Below are 17,608 nucleotides of genomic sequence, written 5' to 3'. Positions count from 1 at the left end.
TGAATTTCGTCATTAATTAACCTCCATTCTTCTTGGGTTTCAAAGGAAACTAGGTCCCCTCCTAGACTTGAGCAAGTGTGTCTACTCCAGTACCAGGACTCTCCATCCACCGAAATTATGTACCAAGAGTTTTTAAAAGTTATATTTAGGCATTCTACATGATGATGAAGATGAAAACAAAAACACCAATTATCCTAATGATGAAAAACAAAGTGATAATTATAATAGCATTGATAACATGAAAAGATTATAATCACAATCACAATAAAGGAAAAAATGAATGAGACAGAAAATGGGACTCATTCCTCAATTAATTCTTTTTTCTTTTTTTACATCATATGTATTTGTTTGATCAGTGTCAATCAACACTATACATCTCTCTTCACTACGGCGTCCACCACTCTGGCCTGCTTTTGTGGATTAGTTAACTTCACATCAGCTAAGATTATGATTGTAAGGTTATTTGTGAATTCATGTAATTTTGGTAATCGAGTTTTTGAATAGTACTTAGTTCCTCGTTGAGCTTACACCTCCCCGACTCCGTCCCATATTCTTCCTCCTCTATCTAATCAGACTTAAAAAACGTAAAATTAAATGTGAATGTAGGCTCCCATAAATGTGCAACTGGAGATACGCATTTAACCGTATACAGTTGTCACGGGCAAAGAGCAAAACTTTAAAGTGCACGCGACAATCTCAAAAGATTATCTGGGTAACGATAATCAATAGGGACATAAAATTTAAAGATAAATTAATTAGGATTAGCTCATGCAGTTTAGAATTTAAAGTCAGTCTTGCAATTAAATTAGGTTGTTTAAACCCGTGATGCCTCCTCCTTAAAGTAACATTTCCTAGATGTCCCTGAATTCCTGAGGTCAAGTCTAACCTTGACCTAAAGGCTACCAGCAATACCTCTCAGGTTATCGCTTACACTTCCGACACGCTTTTTTCCGATAACCTTTCTCAAAAGAACTGCATTTGTAATTTTCTTTTCTCAGAGGGCACGGTAACGAATCCTGGAATCTTATTGGTACTTAATGCGGTCCGGGTTTTCCTATCTCTGCCTACGGGCACGGTATCGCTTGAGCGAGCCGCCGATTACATCTCCTGCTTTGTTACCATTTTTTATAAATTTATTTCGTTTTACCGGCTGCACAGTATATTTAAGCGAATCGTTTTGGAGCAAATCAAGCCGATTGATAATTTATTAATTCTTTCTTTCTCTCTCTTAGATCACTTTGTTTGCCTGTAAGAAATAATTGGTTTTGAGAGGAATATTGGTAGCAAATATGTCAAATATGGGTTAACGCGCGGACTAAAAGCCGCTTGAAATTAAGCTAAACCTTACTAGAAGTAACTCAGAAAGTTAAAACGTGAGGTATTTCTTTGCAATTGAATTCATTAATGGTAATTTCATTCATTATGTATCTGAATTCTCTCAGATAATTTTTTCCTTGGTGAACAGTGAGCGAGGTCTTCTAACTTCAAATACGCTTTCGGTAAGTCTTTGCAGGTCCGTTCAAATTGGACATTAGTACTATAAATTTCGCAACAGTAAACAAAGGAATTCAACGAGAAGAAGCTGCTTTAAAATTCCCCTTTTGATGAAAGACCAGTTCCACGAGAAAACTCCCACAACTTCAAAACATAGATTTCAATCTACTTAAAATTACTTTCCAGTTCAGTTTATTTGCCAAACCAACGCCTTTGTTGTTGTTCATTTGTTTTAAAGGGGACAAGCGGTTTTTTCTTACACGCTCTCTAATTGATAGGGGTCAAATTGTGACAGATAATTGTTAAAAATTGTTTCAAAGTTTGTTTGAAGGCCTCTTAAATTACCGTTTTCATTACCCAAATAAAAATATTCGGTGAGGCCTCTTTTTAATTTACATTACCTCAATCTGTTTCAACCACCATTTACTAGCTCAAAATTTGTTCAAGGAAGGTCTTGCCGCACTTACAGCCCTAACTCATTAGGGCTCTTAAGGAAAGATTTCGTTAATTTCAAGGAAAAAAGAAATTGTTATTCACCAACCTAGGTCGGTCCGTATTAGGAAAAACTGTGCAATTTATCTGAACTACCGGTGCTCAAGACCTTCCAGCCGGTGAATAACATATTTATCACTGACTTGTATAAGAAACGAAAACTCGGACACACAAAAATAAAAGTACTTCGATGTGTTATGTTCAAAACAACAAGGATAGACGAAAAATTTCATGGGCAGTGTGTTCAACTACTTATGCGCGTCTAAAAGTTCATTCATCGCTCACACCTACAAGTTAGGTGAGCTGAGTATATTCTGTGAACAATGTTTTTTACTTTTAAGAAGCAAGAGCAATTTTCATGACACACGTGCAAGACTGCTAATGTTTCAGCACATTATATACTTTATGGTTGGAATATGATCTTACCTCCGGGCATCTCGCAAATGTAGGCATCTCCTTTATCGTTCCGAGGGATACCATTAAAGAGGCCTCTGTTCATGGATATTTCCGCCCTTTCGTCGTTCACATTTGGCTCAGAATCTCGCCATTTCGAAATATTCAGCTGTTCTCCACTCTTCCATGTCCAAACCCCGTCTTTCTTCTCCAAACCAATGAGCCACGCATTAGTAGTCGAAGTATTCCAAGTACCACGCTTCCGAATCTCATGATTGATAAATTGCCATTCTTCCTCAGTCTCGATGGAGACTAAATAACCTCCCAAGATGGAGCAGACTTCATTGTAAGGAAACCTGAAAATTTTGCTTTTCGAAAATATGTAAGAGGAGTTTTTGAAACAGGTTGGTTGGCACTCTATAAGAAGAAAATAAATGAATATATAAATAAACGAAAAAATGTATACTGATGATAACAACAGTGAAAGCGATAATGATAAAGACGAGAAAGTATTTTTATATTGTTGATTTTAATAACAGACGATGGGCATCAAAACCCTCTACATCCCTGAAGCAGAGATCAGGGTAATAGCAACGTTATTCTTTGACTTTTTGTTTTGCTTTCCAACTCAAGTTTTGAATCGCAATCCAATGTAATTTTAAAAGGAAAGTCTATAACTCATTAATATGATAATTGGTCAGGTATTATCTTTTTTCCCGTCTATTTAAAGGAACTTGAATATTAAATCGGAATGAAGCTGCCTCACCTGTCCCTGGCAATTTCATCAACAAACGAAGGATGACTGTAGAAGAGAAAATGGACAAATAAATTGATTGTTATCTCAAGAGTAACATTTGAAACAATGAAAAAGTTTATTAGATTTCGAGTAAGACGAGTACTAATGCATTTTACTTGCTACATGCCCTTTAACATCCATTCATGAATTTTATTACCTTCCTAGGGAGCTGACGGAGAAATTATTAAGAAAATGCAGCATCTTCGCAATTCACCAACTAGCTGAACAAAACTTGTCACATGTGGAAACATTTTTAAGGATACGATAGACCCTCAGGAAAATTTTTTTTTAACGGACTATTCGGAGCGCAACCGAAGTATAAATGAATGAAAAGGATGTAAACTTATCATGTGTTATCCAGAGAAAACAATTTTTCGTTTGAGCTCGCATTTTAAGTGAATGAATCGGGTATCAAATCTGACCGCTCGAATAAAACTTCTGCAAAATTTGAATCTTGAGTGGTTGGTCTCCAAAATTTTGTGGGGATTTTTCCATATATCCTTGGGAGTTACAAAACTATGGCTCAGCAGGAAACGGAACCTGCGGAGCCTCCAGAGCCCGAATATTTTTTTTAAAAGAAGAGGAATGTGTTGAGTGTGAAGTTTGCTTTCGGGCATAAAGAAGAATAATTTAGAAGAAAAATATGTTTTAATTAACCATGACGTCCACTTTGGCAAGCAGTCAGCAGTCATCTACTCTGAGTGTTAATAACAGAACAACAATTTGAAAGCTCTAAAAATTTGGGTACTGCGATATCTGAATAACGCCTCATCCGAACGCTCTAAGGAAACCTACGTTGCACTATATGGAATCTAAAAGGCTTCAGTAATCCAGTTTATAAGAGATTCACTTCTGATTAAGAACTGAAAGTTTAATGCGGACTTCTTTAAATCTGTTTTGTTTTGGTTTAATTAACAGGGCCAAATATCCGCCACCTGACATTTCTTCTCTGTTTGGTTTGGTAAATTGGTGAACACAGGACGTTCCAAAATGGATGTAAATGTGTCACAAATGGAAAGTCAAGATATAATTAAAGTGGTACTAACCTAGCGTGCAACTTATACGAATGTGTCATTACGGGTGATTATTTTTCATTTAATTTGCATTGTATGGAAAGAGAAAATATTGAGAAACTAATAATAACGATAATGATGATAATTAGCTTTAATAATTAGACAGCAACTAGAGAGGACATGTTAAGAGTCTGGCATGTTTCATTATTAGAGTTCCGTAAGTTTAAACATCGGAATAAATATTTTACAAATGGAGAGTCAATTTCGATTGGTTTCATAGCTACTGCAGAACAAACAGGAATAACTAGGGTCGTACTCACCCAGCATACAACATATTACCGGGTTTTTTAACATTTTTCCAGATTCACTTATATTTGATTCACACCGCTTCAGAGTTGCGGATTTGCGGCATCCTCGTAAAAAGCCTTTCGTGCGAGTTAGATTTTAATGCAAATCATGATCTCTGAACACATGTTCATGGCGTTAGTCTCCATTTTTTTTCTGTCATAGACGGACCAATGGACAAAAAGGAACTTGCACCTGATGTAGAGCATTGTTTTTCTAATAAAATTGGGAAACTTCACGGTATTAAAATACTTTTTGTAGTTTAAGTGTTGTAGAAGAAGCAACTAAAAAATATTTGATGGTAAGAACGGTAATTTATTTATGAGCTCTGTTAAATGAAAGTTGTCCTAAACAAAATTCTGTTTTATCAACGAGCAGCTTAAGCTAGTATGCCATCTGTTCGTTATGCATAAATGGAAATTATTGTTATTTATTCATCTCGCCTATGACATGCTAATTACTTCGTATGCCTTTAAAACAACGGTGGCTAACGGCCAAAGTTTAGTGTTCAGCCTAAAAAACAATTCTCCCCTAGAAAAGCGTCATGCAGACTATCACTTTTGTGTCCAAATGTTTGAATTCCAACAATTTAGAACGAGCGGCGTGTCAAAAGCGCTTAGTGCGAGACGTTCTTGGGTCGTAGTGATGTACTCTGTGGGCGAGACATTCTACTCTCCCGGTGTCTCTCCACGCTCATGGAATAATTGATTATTTATTCTGGAATATTCGCTCGTCTTAGCTGGGATATATTAGGTCAATCGAAGCTTGAAGCGTTTTGACCTATCGCATTTGAGCAGTGTAGAGAGAAAAGTGCTTGTATATTTCAGAATAATTCTTATTTTAACTTCTTCCGTCTTAATCGCATGCTTCGTCATCCATGTTTATTTATAAATGGGTATGACGTAAACTAGACTATTATAAACTGTTAGGCACATCTTCATAATCGACTCCTTCTCTCGCTTATTGAAATTCCTCTGCAATGCTAACTTTCACTGTAGTGATATTTGAAAACAAGGCCCATCGAAATATTCTGCATTTTTATCGCTAAGCTTTTCCCTTTAAATTGCATACTCTGAGTGAAAGTTCTTTAATCGTTGTTTTAATGATGTGCCGAATAGTTTATAATCTCTTGGTTTATGCCATTTCCGCTAACGTTGCCCCAATTTAATTCCAAATTAATCGATGTATTTTCGATTTAAAACGATACTCCTTATTTTAGGAATGCGAAAAAAAATGGGTAAGTGTAACTGATCCAAAAAAAGATCCAGTCATAAGGGTTTTTTTTTCTGTTCTTTCTAAATAAGTTCTTTACTTATTCAAACATTTACGTATTGATCTATTTATTCATTAAGGAACAACTTTGAATGTCAGCGATAGCTAGACCATTAGTATTATTTGTTACGGTACAATTTAACAGACAAAAACAGCATCATTTATCAACAGACTTGATTAATTTATTAAACAAGTTGTAATCTTCTTGCCAAGGAGCGATTCTTAAAGAAGTAGAATAATTATCCTTAAAAAAACTGATTGAAGCCCACCGCAAACTACTTCTTTGTTCACCACTGACACAATCTCGAAGTTGTCTTCAAAGTAACTCGAGATTAACAATCTTCCACGGTTGCTCTCTCTCGGTATAGCTTTCTGAAAAGTCCGTCCCTCCCGTCAACAAATACTACTGTTGCACGACTGTGTTCTAATTTAAAAAGTATTCTCGAAAATTCCGGATGCTTACAACACAACTATACTGGTAATATAAACTGAAATAAGTAATAATTATCCTTAAATAAACTGATTGAAGCCCACCACAAATTATTTTTTAGCTCACCACTGACACAATCTCATGGTTGTCTCCAAAGTTCCTCGAAATTAACGATCTTCCACAGTAGCTCTCTCTCGGTACAGTTTTCGGAAAAGTCGAACCCTCCCGACAACAACAAGTTCTATTGCTGCGCTGAGTACTTATGTACAAATTTTTCCACAAAATTCCGCAAGCTTATAACGCAACTATATTGGTGGTGTTACATCATAACTACGTAACCTGGTAAAATTCTCCAGAAGTTCCTTAGTATGAATGTGGGCATGAATAGGCATTCTCGATTTCTGCGGTCTTATTCGAAGGACAGTCATAAAGATACTAAGCCATTAGAAATTTAAATCTATAGATTGGTTTATTTCGATGAATATTGCCTTCAAATATACGATCGCCTAGAAAATAAACCTATATTCATGAAGAAGATAGGTTACGATCACAACTAATTGAGTGCTTAAACAATAATGAAGAGAATAAGTTTTTTTTGGCTGCAGATCATGACTCAGACCGATCACAACCGACTAAGAGCTGCTAACTAAGTAATTATTCTAAGTAATTGACTGTTATTTACGGCTGGCGGGATCCAGTTATTTAAGTTAAGTGCGACTTCCATTTAAATTCAGCTGAAGACTGCAATTCAACTGCCCATACATTCCCAACCTCACTTGGATTGACGTGTGACCTCTTCCTTATGGAGTTGTTCTTTATGGAAGATGGAAAAACGATGTTCATCTTTCTTTCAAATCGCTCTCTGATCTGCAGATAGACGAGCAACAAGGAATATGGTTCTTAGCACTCGGATATTTATTGAAACACCAACACTTGATGAGATGCAGTTGGTGTAGAATCGGTCTAATGTTTTTTCTTACCTGAGTGTTTCGCAAACCGTGTAAAGCGAAAATCAGGAAACCCTGCAGCATAAACATGATTTCAAGACCATTACCTTTCACAATATACAAATAAATTGTTCAAATATTTATCAGGATTTCCAAGAAGGAGAGAAAATTGCATATCTCATTAATGGAGAAGCATCTGTCTTCTCCTGCATAGTTGACAGCTTTTTTTTCCTCAGAATTCTAATAAATATAACTAACCATTGTAATGGTGTGTCACTTGGTTAGAAAGTAAAATAATAATAGAGATTGGATGACTTTAGAGAGTTACCATCGAACACTGACCTGAGTAGAGTTAAGTATGGTGAAGATGTAGGCGAAAGCTTTATGTACAGGCGAAAGTAGACCAAATAGCCACGTGACACCCAGCAGGGGCATTATCACCACGCATGCTTTGATGCCAAGTCTAGAAGTTGAAAAAAAAATTCCTTTAGTTTCCTTTGACAATTAATTATCATCGTTAGATATTATGATGCCTTACTCATTAAGGAATGGGAAAGTTAGGCGAATATGCCTCAAAAGCAATCTCTTCTACTAGTTTGTTTTAGTTTTATGTTGGGAATCTTACCGTATTTGCTGAAAATGGTTGTCTTCCGCTGTTGGCTGCACCAAATTGGTCATCTCCTTTATGACTCGTACGAGTATCAAGATGTTAAGCTAAAAAGTACGATAGAGATAAATTAGGTACTTAGATATGGTAGTTGAATCACCAAAGTAAGAGAGAATCCTTCTCGCAAAAGACGTTACCAGTTCGGTAACAAGGGTCGGGTATAGCGTCTTGTACAGGGAATAGAACTTCCAACCGGGGGACCTAGATTATGAGCTTTGATCTTCTACCAAGGAGCTAAAGAAATCGCGAACAAAAGTGTCCACACTGAATGAATTACGCTGGGTGAAGCCTCGCGTTAAATTATATAAATTCAATATCTCCGTCTCTTTCTACTCATTTCCCCTTTTGCAATATTGCTTTATGAGTTATTTTTGCGCTAGAATCATACCTTGATATATCAATGTGAAACAGTGACAAACATTAACAAGGAAGTGGGATAGGTTTTTCCTTTCCATACTATGTAGTAAAAGTTGGAGAATATATGAGGCTATCTTACGCCTGTGAAGACATTGTCTCAACAGGTTTTCCTCGTTATTGAAGGCCATCACTAGGTTAAATTGACCAACATCCCCGAAAACAGCACTACGTACAAAGTTTATTGTGGGTAAATAGGAAAAAGAAAGTGGTAAATATTGTGCGGGGACGCATGGCAAATACTTAATTCCTATTTTTAAGAGAAGAGAAAAAATCTTTGGCGGTAATTAGAGCAGGTATATCAGTCACAATCAACAACACTAATCATAAACTCACAATTTCAATGAAAGCCACAAAGGCGACAAATATCCAGATCAGGTTGTTAGTCGAGGAAAGCCAGCAACTAAACTCAAAGAAGTAAAAGACAATAAAGAAACACAAATTCTCAGCTAATGAAATAATGCCGATTCTAAACTGTATACAAACATATAAAAGAAAAATGCAATGAAACGAATTAAAAGGAGAAAAGCAAAAAGAAACCGCTGAGTATTTCCTTACTATTTATCACTGGTATAGCTTTGTAACCCTTCTTTTCCAGCAGCGATGCCAAGTGAAATGGCCACCATGATCATTGGAAGACCTACCCATAAAGAAAGGAAGGGAATCGAAACACTTCGCTGGATAACAACACCAGATTTGGCGATCTGAAAGCATGGTTACAGTTACCAGTGGATGTTGTAAAATTATGAACTTACCCCATGAGATGACGTGATAGATATACGTCTTGGTGTTAATGTTGTAAACTTTCACAACGAAGAAGTAGAGATAAATTCCCTCGACCAGCATCCAACAGAAAGCGGCCATGAAGAAATATTGCATCAGAGCTGATATTGTAACACAGGCAGCCTGTGAAAAGAAAGAGTTTTCGTATAACTCTTAACGTGCTCCTTTCGACAAGATATCTACGGTGCAAAGAGTAAATTCATTCTATGAATACAAAGAGAAGCCACTGACTTTGTTTTCTGTGGCGTTTATCCCGGCTAGGAAGATGATCTGTCCAACTCCAAGAGACATAGAAACACTCAGTCGAATTTGAGAGAGAGGTTGACGAACATCTCTGATGAAATAATAGTAAAAAAAAAAAAAGAATCAATGAGACAGAAGCAACAACAACAATAACAACACATTGAAGACAGCAAGAACAGCAAAACACAGCAAAATTGAATTAAAAGACAGAACAATATGGCAAAAATATTATCTAAGTCTTGACAGCAAAAGAAGAGAAAAAGCCAGTAAATATTCAATAATATTATTATTAAATATACTTGTATTCAGAAAGGACAAAAAGGAAAATATTACTGAAAAATGTCTAAACCTAAACAATTCATAGACTGTGAAACCACGAGTTGTCCAAGCGTTCTTGATGGGGCATGAATTGTAGCTTGAATTTGTGAATTATCCGACATGCATGATCTTGTTTGCATGGTGATTTGCAGTGGGATCTCTTTTATCATCAACCTTGTTGAGGGGAGTTAAGAATCTACCTCATTATTATTCAGGTACATTACTTACGTGAAGCAAGAATAAAGTATGAATGTGAAAAGTATCCCGACGATGGAAAGGCTCAGTCCCACGTGGGTGATAACTTCCAGAATTGTTTCGTCCTCCTCAGTGAGCTGTGTGGAAAAAAAAGAAAAAGTAAAGGACAAAATTGAGTTAGTTCATTGAGCCCATAAAATAATTGAATAAGGAAAAAAATAACTTTATTACCTTTGTGCTACTGTCGAAGTCTATTAAAACGGCAAAATGCGTCAAATGATTGCAGCTGCAAACTGTTTCTTCTGAGTTGCTTTTTGATGTAACTACATGGCATCCTTCCTCTGAAAAGCTGTCAGACATGGAAAAAAAGTAAAGTTAACAAAAGGGCACATAATTATTCAATGTTTGGGGAAGACGTGATGTTTTATAATTTTTCTTCCATTGTAGTCCTAGTTGCGAGAACATTTCAATCAGACTTCCTCTCTCTAAAAACGACAACATGTTGGCTTCCAGGAAAGTGTTAATCTGCACAAAAACATCTGAGAAAGTTCATTCATTCTCCTCCGAACTTAGTTTGATTTAGGAATGAATAGATACTATACAATAATATATAGTGGTATTTTTACCTTTCGCTGAGGCCACTCCAAAACATACAGCGCTTCTCTACTGTCAAGACCTGAAAATGGATTCTATCCTGTCAGAATAAATCAAAACAACGCACAGCAGCTAATTTTCATGTTACCTTTAGGTTTTTGAACTTTAGGATGACATTTTCTCGCAATTTCTTTGGCTTGGGGTCCACAGTTACGGCCATAATCCTGGAGTTGATATACCTATGAAGAAATTGTATTTGAAAATGATCAGAACCAAGGAAGCAACATTACATACTTTTGGTAGATTAAAGCGAATTTCTTATGAAGGTGGAATCGTCAGAGACAAGCAGGGAGTACTCGAACCTTAGTTAGGGCTTTTGGAAAGTTTCTAAGTTCAGGTTAGTTGAAATAAGATCTTATATGTTTCCGTGTTATGTGTTTTGGGGGGTAAACGACATGGAATAATATGAAAATAACGTCACCTTTGGTTGTCCGTTTCACTCCTGATGGCTTGATCTGTCAGAAGTAGGTTATGCAGATCCTTGTACAAAAAGGCAACTACCAATGATCCTTAAAGCCCCCCGAAGAATCAACAAAAAAAGTCATCAAGTAATAACAAGAAAAGCCATAAAACTGATTTTCTTTTTCAATACAGAAATTTCGATTGGAGAAATCAAGGTAATAATGAAATAGTTAATACAAACCATTTTCTTCAAAATTTGAAGAAGCAATATCGATTCTCGCTTGCCATTGTTGTTTTTCAAAGTGGAAGCCACTTGCATTCTGGTGATAGGCTTTTTGAATGGCCAAAACTGTCGGGAAAAAAAGGAGAAAGGAAAGCACTTATGGTGAAATTTACAATAGCATATCTACGCGAACATGCGTTTTGCGGTGTACACAAATATTCCATAATCTTATTGGATGGACGGGTATTGTTTGTATCTTATTTGCCCTTCAAAAACTATTCGACGATTTCAACCATTTTACAAGGTTTTTTCAATGTAAAACTGATGAATAACCGAGTAGTACTGGAGGGACTAAATTGTGAAAACTCAATTCGTTCCTCGAACCGTTTCGTTGGAGAACTATAGAGTTCATCAGGGAACTTTTACGAGTAGGGTTAAAAATCTTGCATTTATATGCATCGCAAACGACAGGCCAATTTTGAGCTCAGTGTATTGTATGAAGTTAGTAGAAAATATTGGTAGGATTTGACAATTTCAGTTAGCAAAGTGTTACTCATCACCAATCTATTATTTAAGAAAAGTTTCAATAAACAGGGTGAGAAGAACGGTTTCACAATTTGAAGGATTCCGATTCTCACCCATTTTTGAGCGAACGATCCTTTCTGAAGATCTCATTCCACTCAGGTGTCGCTTTCCATAATTAAGAGCAAATTTCTCCACGGCCTGTGCCACTTTAAAGATGGATTTTTGTAGTGTTTTGACGTCTTCCATACCGTCTTTTGTGATGTTCTTGATTTTTATGGCAAAATCTTCAAACACAGTTACAGCTTCCTACATTTTCATAAAATATTTCCAGGTCATTAAGTAGCCAGTCTTATACATACAATTCATATTAAGAATGCGGAAAAAGTCTAGCAGGAGGCCCCAAATGGTGTCCAGGGTATTCATTGGCTAAAGAACTCTTTTAGGAGCCTGGATTATATTTTAAGCCTCATCATTTTCTCTCATATGGCTTAATGGTGGTTTCTACTTAAAGGTCAGATATTTACTTTTTATCGTTTAAAAACATATATCAAGGTTAAAATGCCTTTAAGTTATGAAAATTACATACTTGTATGGAAGTCGTTTCGGTAATATTTATTCCGCCAAATCTTGAAACATACTCATTTGCCTGGAATAAAAATGAATGTCTGTCATATTTGTAAACGGAGAAGATCCTGAAAAGCGACATGCATAAAAATAGGTCCGCAATGCGTACTTGTGTGGGATTTTATTGACAAAGTGTTTGGAAGGGGTTTTTGAGCGGAAGCAAACCTGTCGCTCACTGTGAGTCAACTGTACTACAGGGGTGATATTAGGCCTGGAATCAACAGTCTGAATAGTAAGTTTTGTGTGGGAATTATTTGAACAAATACAGATTCACAGGAAGGATCTGGGGTATTAACTTTTCCTTTTATCAAGCAATATGCCTTTCCTTCTCTCCCTGGAAGCTTTTTGGCGTGTTTTTGAACGTTTGGTAATCGTCTTCAACAAATAAATTACCTCTTGGTGGCTTAGGCTATTTATTTGTTTATACGGCAATACTGGAAATACTTGGAGCAGTAAATATTTTCGTAACAGTCATTGAAAAAAAATTGAAAAAATTTCTGCTACTACTTTTTAACTCGTGGATACACGATAGCGTAGAAACGAGTTCTTGTGGGCGCTCTGCGATATGCAAATTAGCGTGGACTCTTCGTAATTAGTTGTAATTAGTCGGCTTCGAACTCGAGATCTATCCTTCCGAAGAAGTAAGTCCAAAGTCGTGGCGCTATTATGATTGCACTGATCGTTGCGATATTTATTGTCTTTACACGCCTGTTTCGACATTTACTATATTGAAATGGACTTCAAATGTTTCAGATTAGTGCTATGATCAACTTAAAAATCAAATTTGAAGCGTCTTCGAATCGTCCATGCGCTGAACATAACGAGGACCAGCGAGAATCACGAAGAGTTTGTGAGTGACAGCAAGCTGTTGGCACAGAAATTCCCACGGAAACATGTACACATGACATAAAAAAAATGGTAATTTGAAGCATTATTTCTTTCTACGCCAATTTGGGTCTTTCCCTTGTAATCGTTTCGTTTTGTTATTCTTCTATGCAAGCGTGACTGTTTTGATGGTAAGAATGAAAGATGATCGCTTTCCACAAGTCGTTGCCGAGCACGTGACTATAATCTGGCCGGTGTTGTTTTGATCACTAGACAATCTTTTTCGCTGAAAATACAGGACGACTTCTTATTTCAAGGAATGTTTCTCCAATTAATTTCTATCGCATCGGTGTAAAAAAGTACAGGTATATGAGTGTTCTGAAAAACAAAAGGGAAATTCAAAACTACGAGAAATTGCGAGTAATCGGCCTCTTGTACTACAGGCGGGTTTTTTTGGTGTAACATGCGTGTGTTACCTGTAAGTTACAAGCACTTTACGCACGTGGGAATGCTGCAATCACGAATTTTATATTACGTGAAAGTCACGCATGTAGTTGTTTGCTCACTTCACTAATATGTTTGTTTGCTTGTTGTTGTTTTTTTTGGTATCCTGGAGTATTTCAGGAGGGTTGCAGACTTAACTGTGGAATAATTGTTTAATGCAGGGTTGTCAATAAAGGTTGCAGTTAGAAATTAGCCAAGATACTAAAGGAGCTGCCTTGAAATTTCAGGACTGTGTGTTATGTAGTTTATTTTTGTCTTTTGTAAATGGTTGTTAAACTGGACAACTCTTAGAAAGATGACTTCAAACTTAATTTTAAAAGGCCTGTTCTGGTACCAAATGAATAAGCAGCATTTCCTTATTAATGGTTTTGCAAGTTTCTTATTACAAATTTCTTTGAAAAAAGAGAAACAACTCTTTTCATAACTATTTACTGCTTTCTTTTGTTGCTCTCTTAACTTAAAAAAAATGTACATCATGATAAAGTAATTTGTTATAGGACACCGTGAAATGAGGCCCAAACAGCTTTATGATCTGTGAAATGTGTTTCTAAAACATCTGCTTGTATATCAATGTTAGATATATTTGTATATATATATGATCAATTACTGTGTTGTTGTCAGTTGTATAAGTTGATATGAACTGTTTGTAGTGGTTATCCCTCACTAGTAAATTATACAAAGGTCTTCTGTCTGTTTCAACAAGCCAATTTATATCAAAGTCTCTAGTAATGATATTGTTGTAGGGTGAAATGTTATTTAATACCTCAGTTATTGCTTCATAAAGTTGTCTAACAGGCACGTTTGGGGAGTGATATATCCCTATGATTGTCCAATCCTCAAACCTTGCTAACTTAATTACTGTTGTTTCAACACCATGTATATTGTGACAATAGGGGTATACTGGTAAGAATGGGATTTTACTGTACACAGCTGTACCACGATAAGACCTTGATCCATTGCTGGAATTAAGGTTATCATTACGGAAGAGAACATAACCAGCAATGTCATACATGTCATTATTATCTTGAGAATTAAATCTTGTTTCTGTGAAAATATTGATATCAGCACTTCGATAAATTAAGTCTTTACGTATATCTTCTATGTGTTTGTGAAGAGACCTTACATTAAGATAACACAGTTTAAGAAGGGAAAATGTTATGTCATGGAGAGGGAGATGCAAAGCTTAAGTTTTGCAGTTGTTCTTAATCTCTCCATCTGGATTAACAGCAATCTTGCTTTCACACAAATCAGAAATATATAGGCCTTCTATAGCAGTCACTCTACTGAGTCCCATATAATGTATGTGTGGAATAGTATTTCTGGTACTAAAATCCACAACAATTCTACTGTCAGTATCACCTTGTGACCTGTGAATTGTTTTTGCTGCTGCGGGACGCAGTGGAAATTGTTTTCTAACAACTTGTGCTGTTCTGTTTCTACCTACCGCAAACTGTGTAGTCACAAGGTTTACTGGGGTCCATGTGTGTTCAATTCATTGTACATACAAATGTCTTTTTTCATTCCTTGTTTTCTGACCTACATCTGAGTGGTCAAATTGTACCCATACAATACCAGATGGTTTGGTTTGTTGATGTAACTGAACTAGTTTAACAACATTTCCAGCACCATTTGTCATGCCATCTTCGGTTCATACATTCATAATACGGTGTGTTCTTTCACCCTCAGCAAGACAAAGGGTTGAGGCTAACTGTTTTGTTTTTCTTGGATCATTGGGTATTTGTCTTAGTATTTTTTTTCTTAGCTCTGGAGAGATAGCTCCAATAACACTATCTTGAGCATTTATTGTGAATTTGTTTCCTGTGGCTGCATTATGGGCCCTTTGTTTAAATTCATCTACTTTAGCATTCTGTATAAATAGGTGAGCTGCATCTATTGGGTTGTTGACCCTTGCGAACTGAATTCCCAGTTTTCTGGGAATTCCTAGGAATTCTCAAAAATTCCCAATTATGCAAATGACCCTTGCAAACTGAATTCCCAGTTTTCTTGGAATTTCTGGGAATTCCTAGGAATTCTCAAAAATTCCCATCTATGCAAATTAATTCTGATTTAAAAAGCTTGGAATTACTGGGAATTTCTGGGAAAGGAAGACTCCAGTTTTGTGAGGACTTGGAATCCCTAGGAATTCCTAAGAATTCTCAGCTTTACAAACTACCTATAATTTAAGAAGTGTGGAACTCTTGGGAATTGCTGGGAATTGAATTGGAGGCAATTTTAATACCCTGAGGTCCACATAAATTCTAAGAAATTCTCAATACCTTGAATGTGAAGGTTTTAAGAAAAAGAGTAATTTCAGAGGCTTAAAACTTTGGCTCAATAAAAGGTATGCTATACAAAACTTACCAAGAGATATACATACAAGTACATGTTTATAACTTAAAGATCATGAAATTTATTACTCAAACTAAGTTTTAGTAAATCTTTATATTAATATGGATTTTCTCATGAACCAGCTGTCAGTTATGTTAAATGGAAATTGCCAACTTCCACAATAATTAACAATAATTACATTGTTATCTTACTTCCCTAACCTACATTACTGGTTGCCTTTGTTAGAAAACCTTGGAACAGTCAAGCTTAGTTGCCTCAAACGCTGTCAGAGACTTTTTGTTGACAATACTTTTAGTAGAAATTTCATGCCTTAGACCAACAAATTCAACACCTAATTAATCTTTCTTTTTTCATGATTGTTGTTGCTGCTTTTTTTCAGTTTTTTGCTCTATTTTCATGACTAATTGCTGTAATTTGTTTTCCTGTTTTTATTCTTACAAAACATTTTTGTAAGAGTTCCAATACTTGTGGATCATCCACATACTTTGCAAACATTTGGCATGCAGACAAGACAGAGGTAGTCAATGTACCCTTTGAGGAAAAACACCTTTTATATGACGTCTTCAATTTACTTTATTTGAAACTCTGATCTGAAAATATTTGTCAACAAGACTTGTTAGTAGTGAGAAGTACCAACCAAGTTTCCTTTCATAACTTAATTTCTTAAATGTCCCAATCACTGGATCTCCCAAAAAAATATTACATCCTTTTATTTTTGGTGCAAATTACAAGTCCTTCTTTATATAAAAATGAAAAATGCTAGTCACACTTCAGTAATAACAGCTCTTAAGTTTACTTGTTGTTCTTCTCTGTCTGACAGCTATCAACAAAATTGTTTTATACTTCGGGCAGTGCATAACTATTTGTGGACCAGAGTTCCAACGCACCTCTGTAATCGCATATAGCTACTCCTGTCTCTTGTACAAATGTTTCTCCTTTGTAAGACGCACTCTACTCTGTTGTCAATACTGCTTTAAGTTCAGTGGAAACGACTGACTGAGGAATCGAGATGGCGGTGTTGGAACGTGTTGCTGAACGCTTGCTACGGTCAAGCTTTGTAGATTTAGGTACTGGTACACTGGGATCATCTATGTATCTCTTACACTTCCGAATGTGGTATCCTTCTTTTATAAATATGAGGGTAAAAGACGATTTGTAGTCGCATTCAAAACTGTGATTGGCTTGTGTTATTTCTCACCTTTGCCATTAACACAACTCAAGTGAGTTTCGAGTCTTTGTTTCCTCGACAACTTTCGGCCACAAATCGTGCATTTGTAATACGATCGATTCTTGTCGATTATTTCTACATAGAGTGAGCTCACATCTTTATTTATATCACCAAGCTATCCATCTTCTAGAAGCAGAGAACCGGTCGGAGAAGTCAAAATAAAGTTCGGCGCTTCTCTTAACACTGCAATCGGCAAGCCAGCGGATTCACTTTGCTAGCCAATGACAAGTCCTAAAAGATCCACGTGATCATGCCCGTGATCGGAAACAAAGAAGACTCCATTTGGCGCTCATCTTTGAATGTACTTTTCATCGGTTGATCGCTTTTCTCAACTGTTTTGCTTAATATAACATTTCTAAAGATAGTTTTTATTCTGGTTCAATGGGAAAACGAGAATAGCGTGAGTGTTGTAAAAGAGAAGAAAGTCGTTGGCGCCGTGGAGTTAAAAGTAGGGACAACAGTTGACATATGG

At 36.2% G+C, this 17,608-nt stretch overlaps 2 protein-coding genes across 2 annotated transcripts in view; both read right to left on the bottom strand.

Annotated features, from left to right (window-relative positions):
- The window catches only part of LOC149052052 (adhesion G protein-coupled receptor L4-like), a 204,298-nt gene that overhangs the window by 36,889 nt on the left and 149,801 nt on the right, over positions 1-17,608 (bottom strand). The gene's annotated exons all lie outside the window — the stretch shown is intronic.
- On the bottom strand, positions 6,929-11,852 carry LOC149052064 (latrophilin-like protein LAT-2). The gene is made up of 15 exons (XM_089179891.1): positions 11,720-11,852; positions 11,100-11,207; positions 10,878-10,965; positions 10,545-10,635; positions 10,429-10,478; positions 10,034-10,151; positions 9,836-9,939; positions 9,278-9,380; positions 9,019-9,169; positions 8,822-8,903; positions 8,600-8,666; positions 7,808-7,896; positions 7,525-7,645; positions 7,216-7,257; positions 6,929-7,102 (listed from the first exon to the last, which is right to left on the bottom strand). The coding sequence occupies exons 1-15, from the start codon at positions 11,850-11,852 to the stop codon at positions 6,938-6,940; spliced, it is 1,512 nt and encodes a 503-aa protein (XP_089036017.1). The 3' UTR covers positions 6,929-6,937.

This window comes from Pocillopora damicornis, chromosome 1 (assembly GCF_964200805.1).
Source record: "Pocillopora damicornis chromosome 1, jaPocDami1.2, whole genome shotgun sequence".
NCBI classification, from domain to species: Eukaryota; Metazoa; Cnidaria; class Anthozoa; order Scleractinia; family Pocilloporidae; genus Pocillopora; species Pocillopora damicornis.
The sequence above is the reverse complement of the archived record's forward strand: the minus strand, read 5'-3'. Positions and strand labels throughout refer to the sequence as shown.

What these genes read in the sequence shown, in the direction of transcription:
- LOC149052064 (XM_089179891.1), bottom strand. Translation starts at nt 11,852, where the DNA reads ATGGAAGACGTCAAAACACTACAAAAATCCATCTTTAAAGTGGCACAG. An exon ending in AGTGAAACGGACAACCAAAG is followed by an intron (nt 10,636 to 10,877) that starts GTGACGTTATTT and finishes ATTTCTTCATAG; the next exon opens with GTATATCAACTCCAGGATTA. An exon ending in ACGGTTTGCGAAACACTCAG is followed by an intron (nt 7,103 to 7,215) that starts GTAAGAAAAAAC and finishes GTCTATCTGCAG; the next exon opens with ATCAGAGAGCGATTTGAAAG.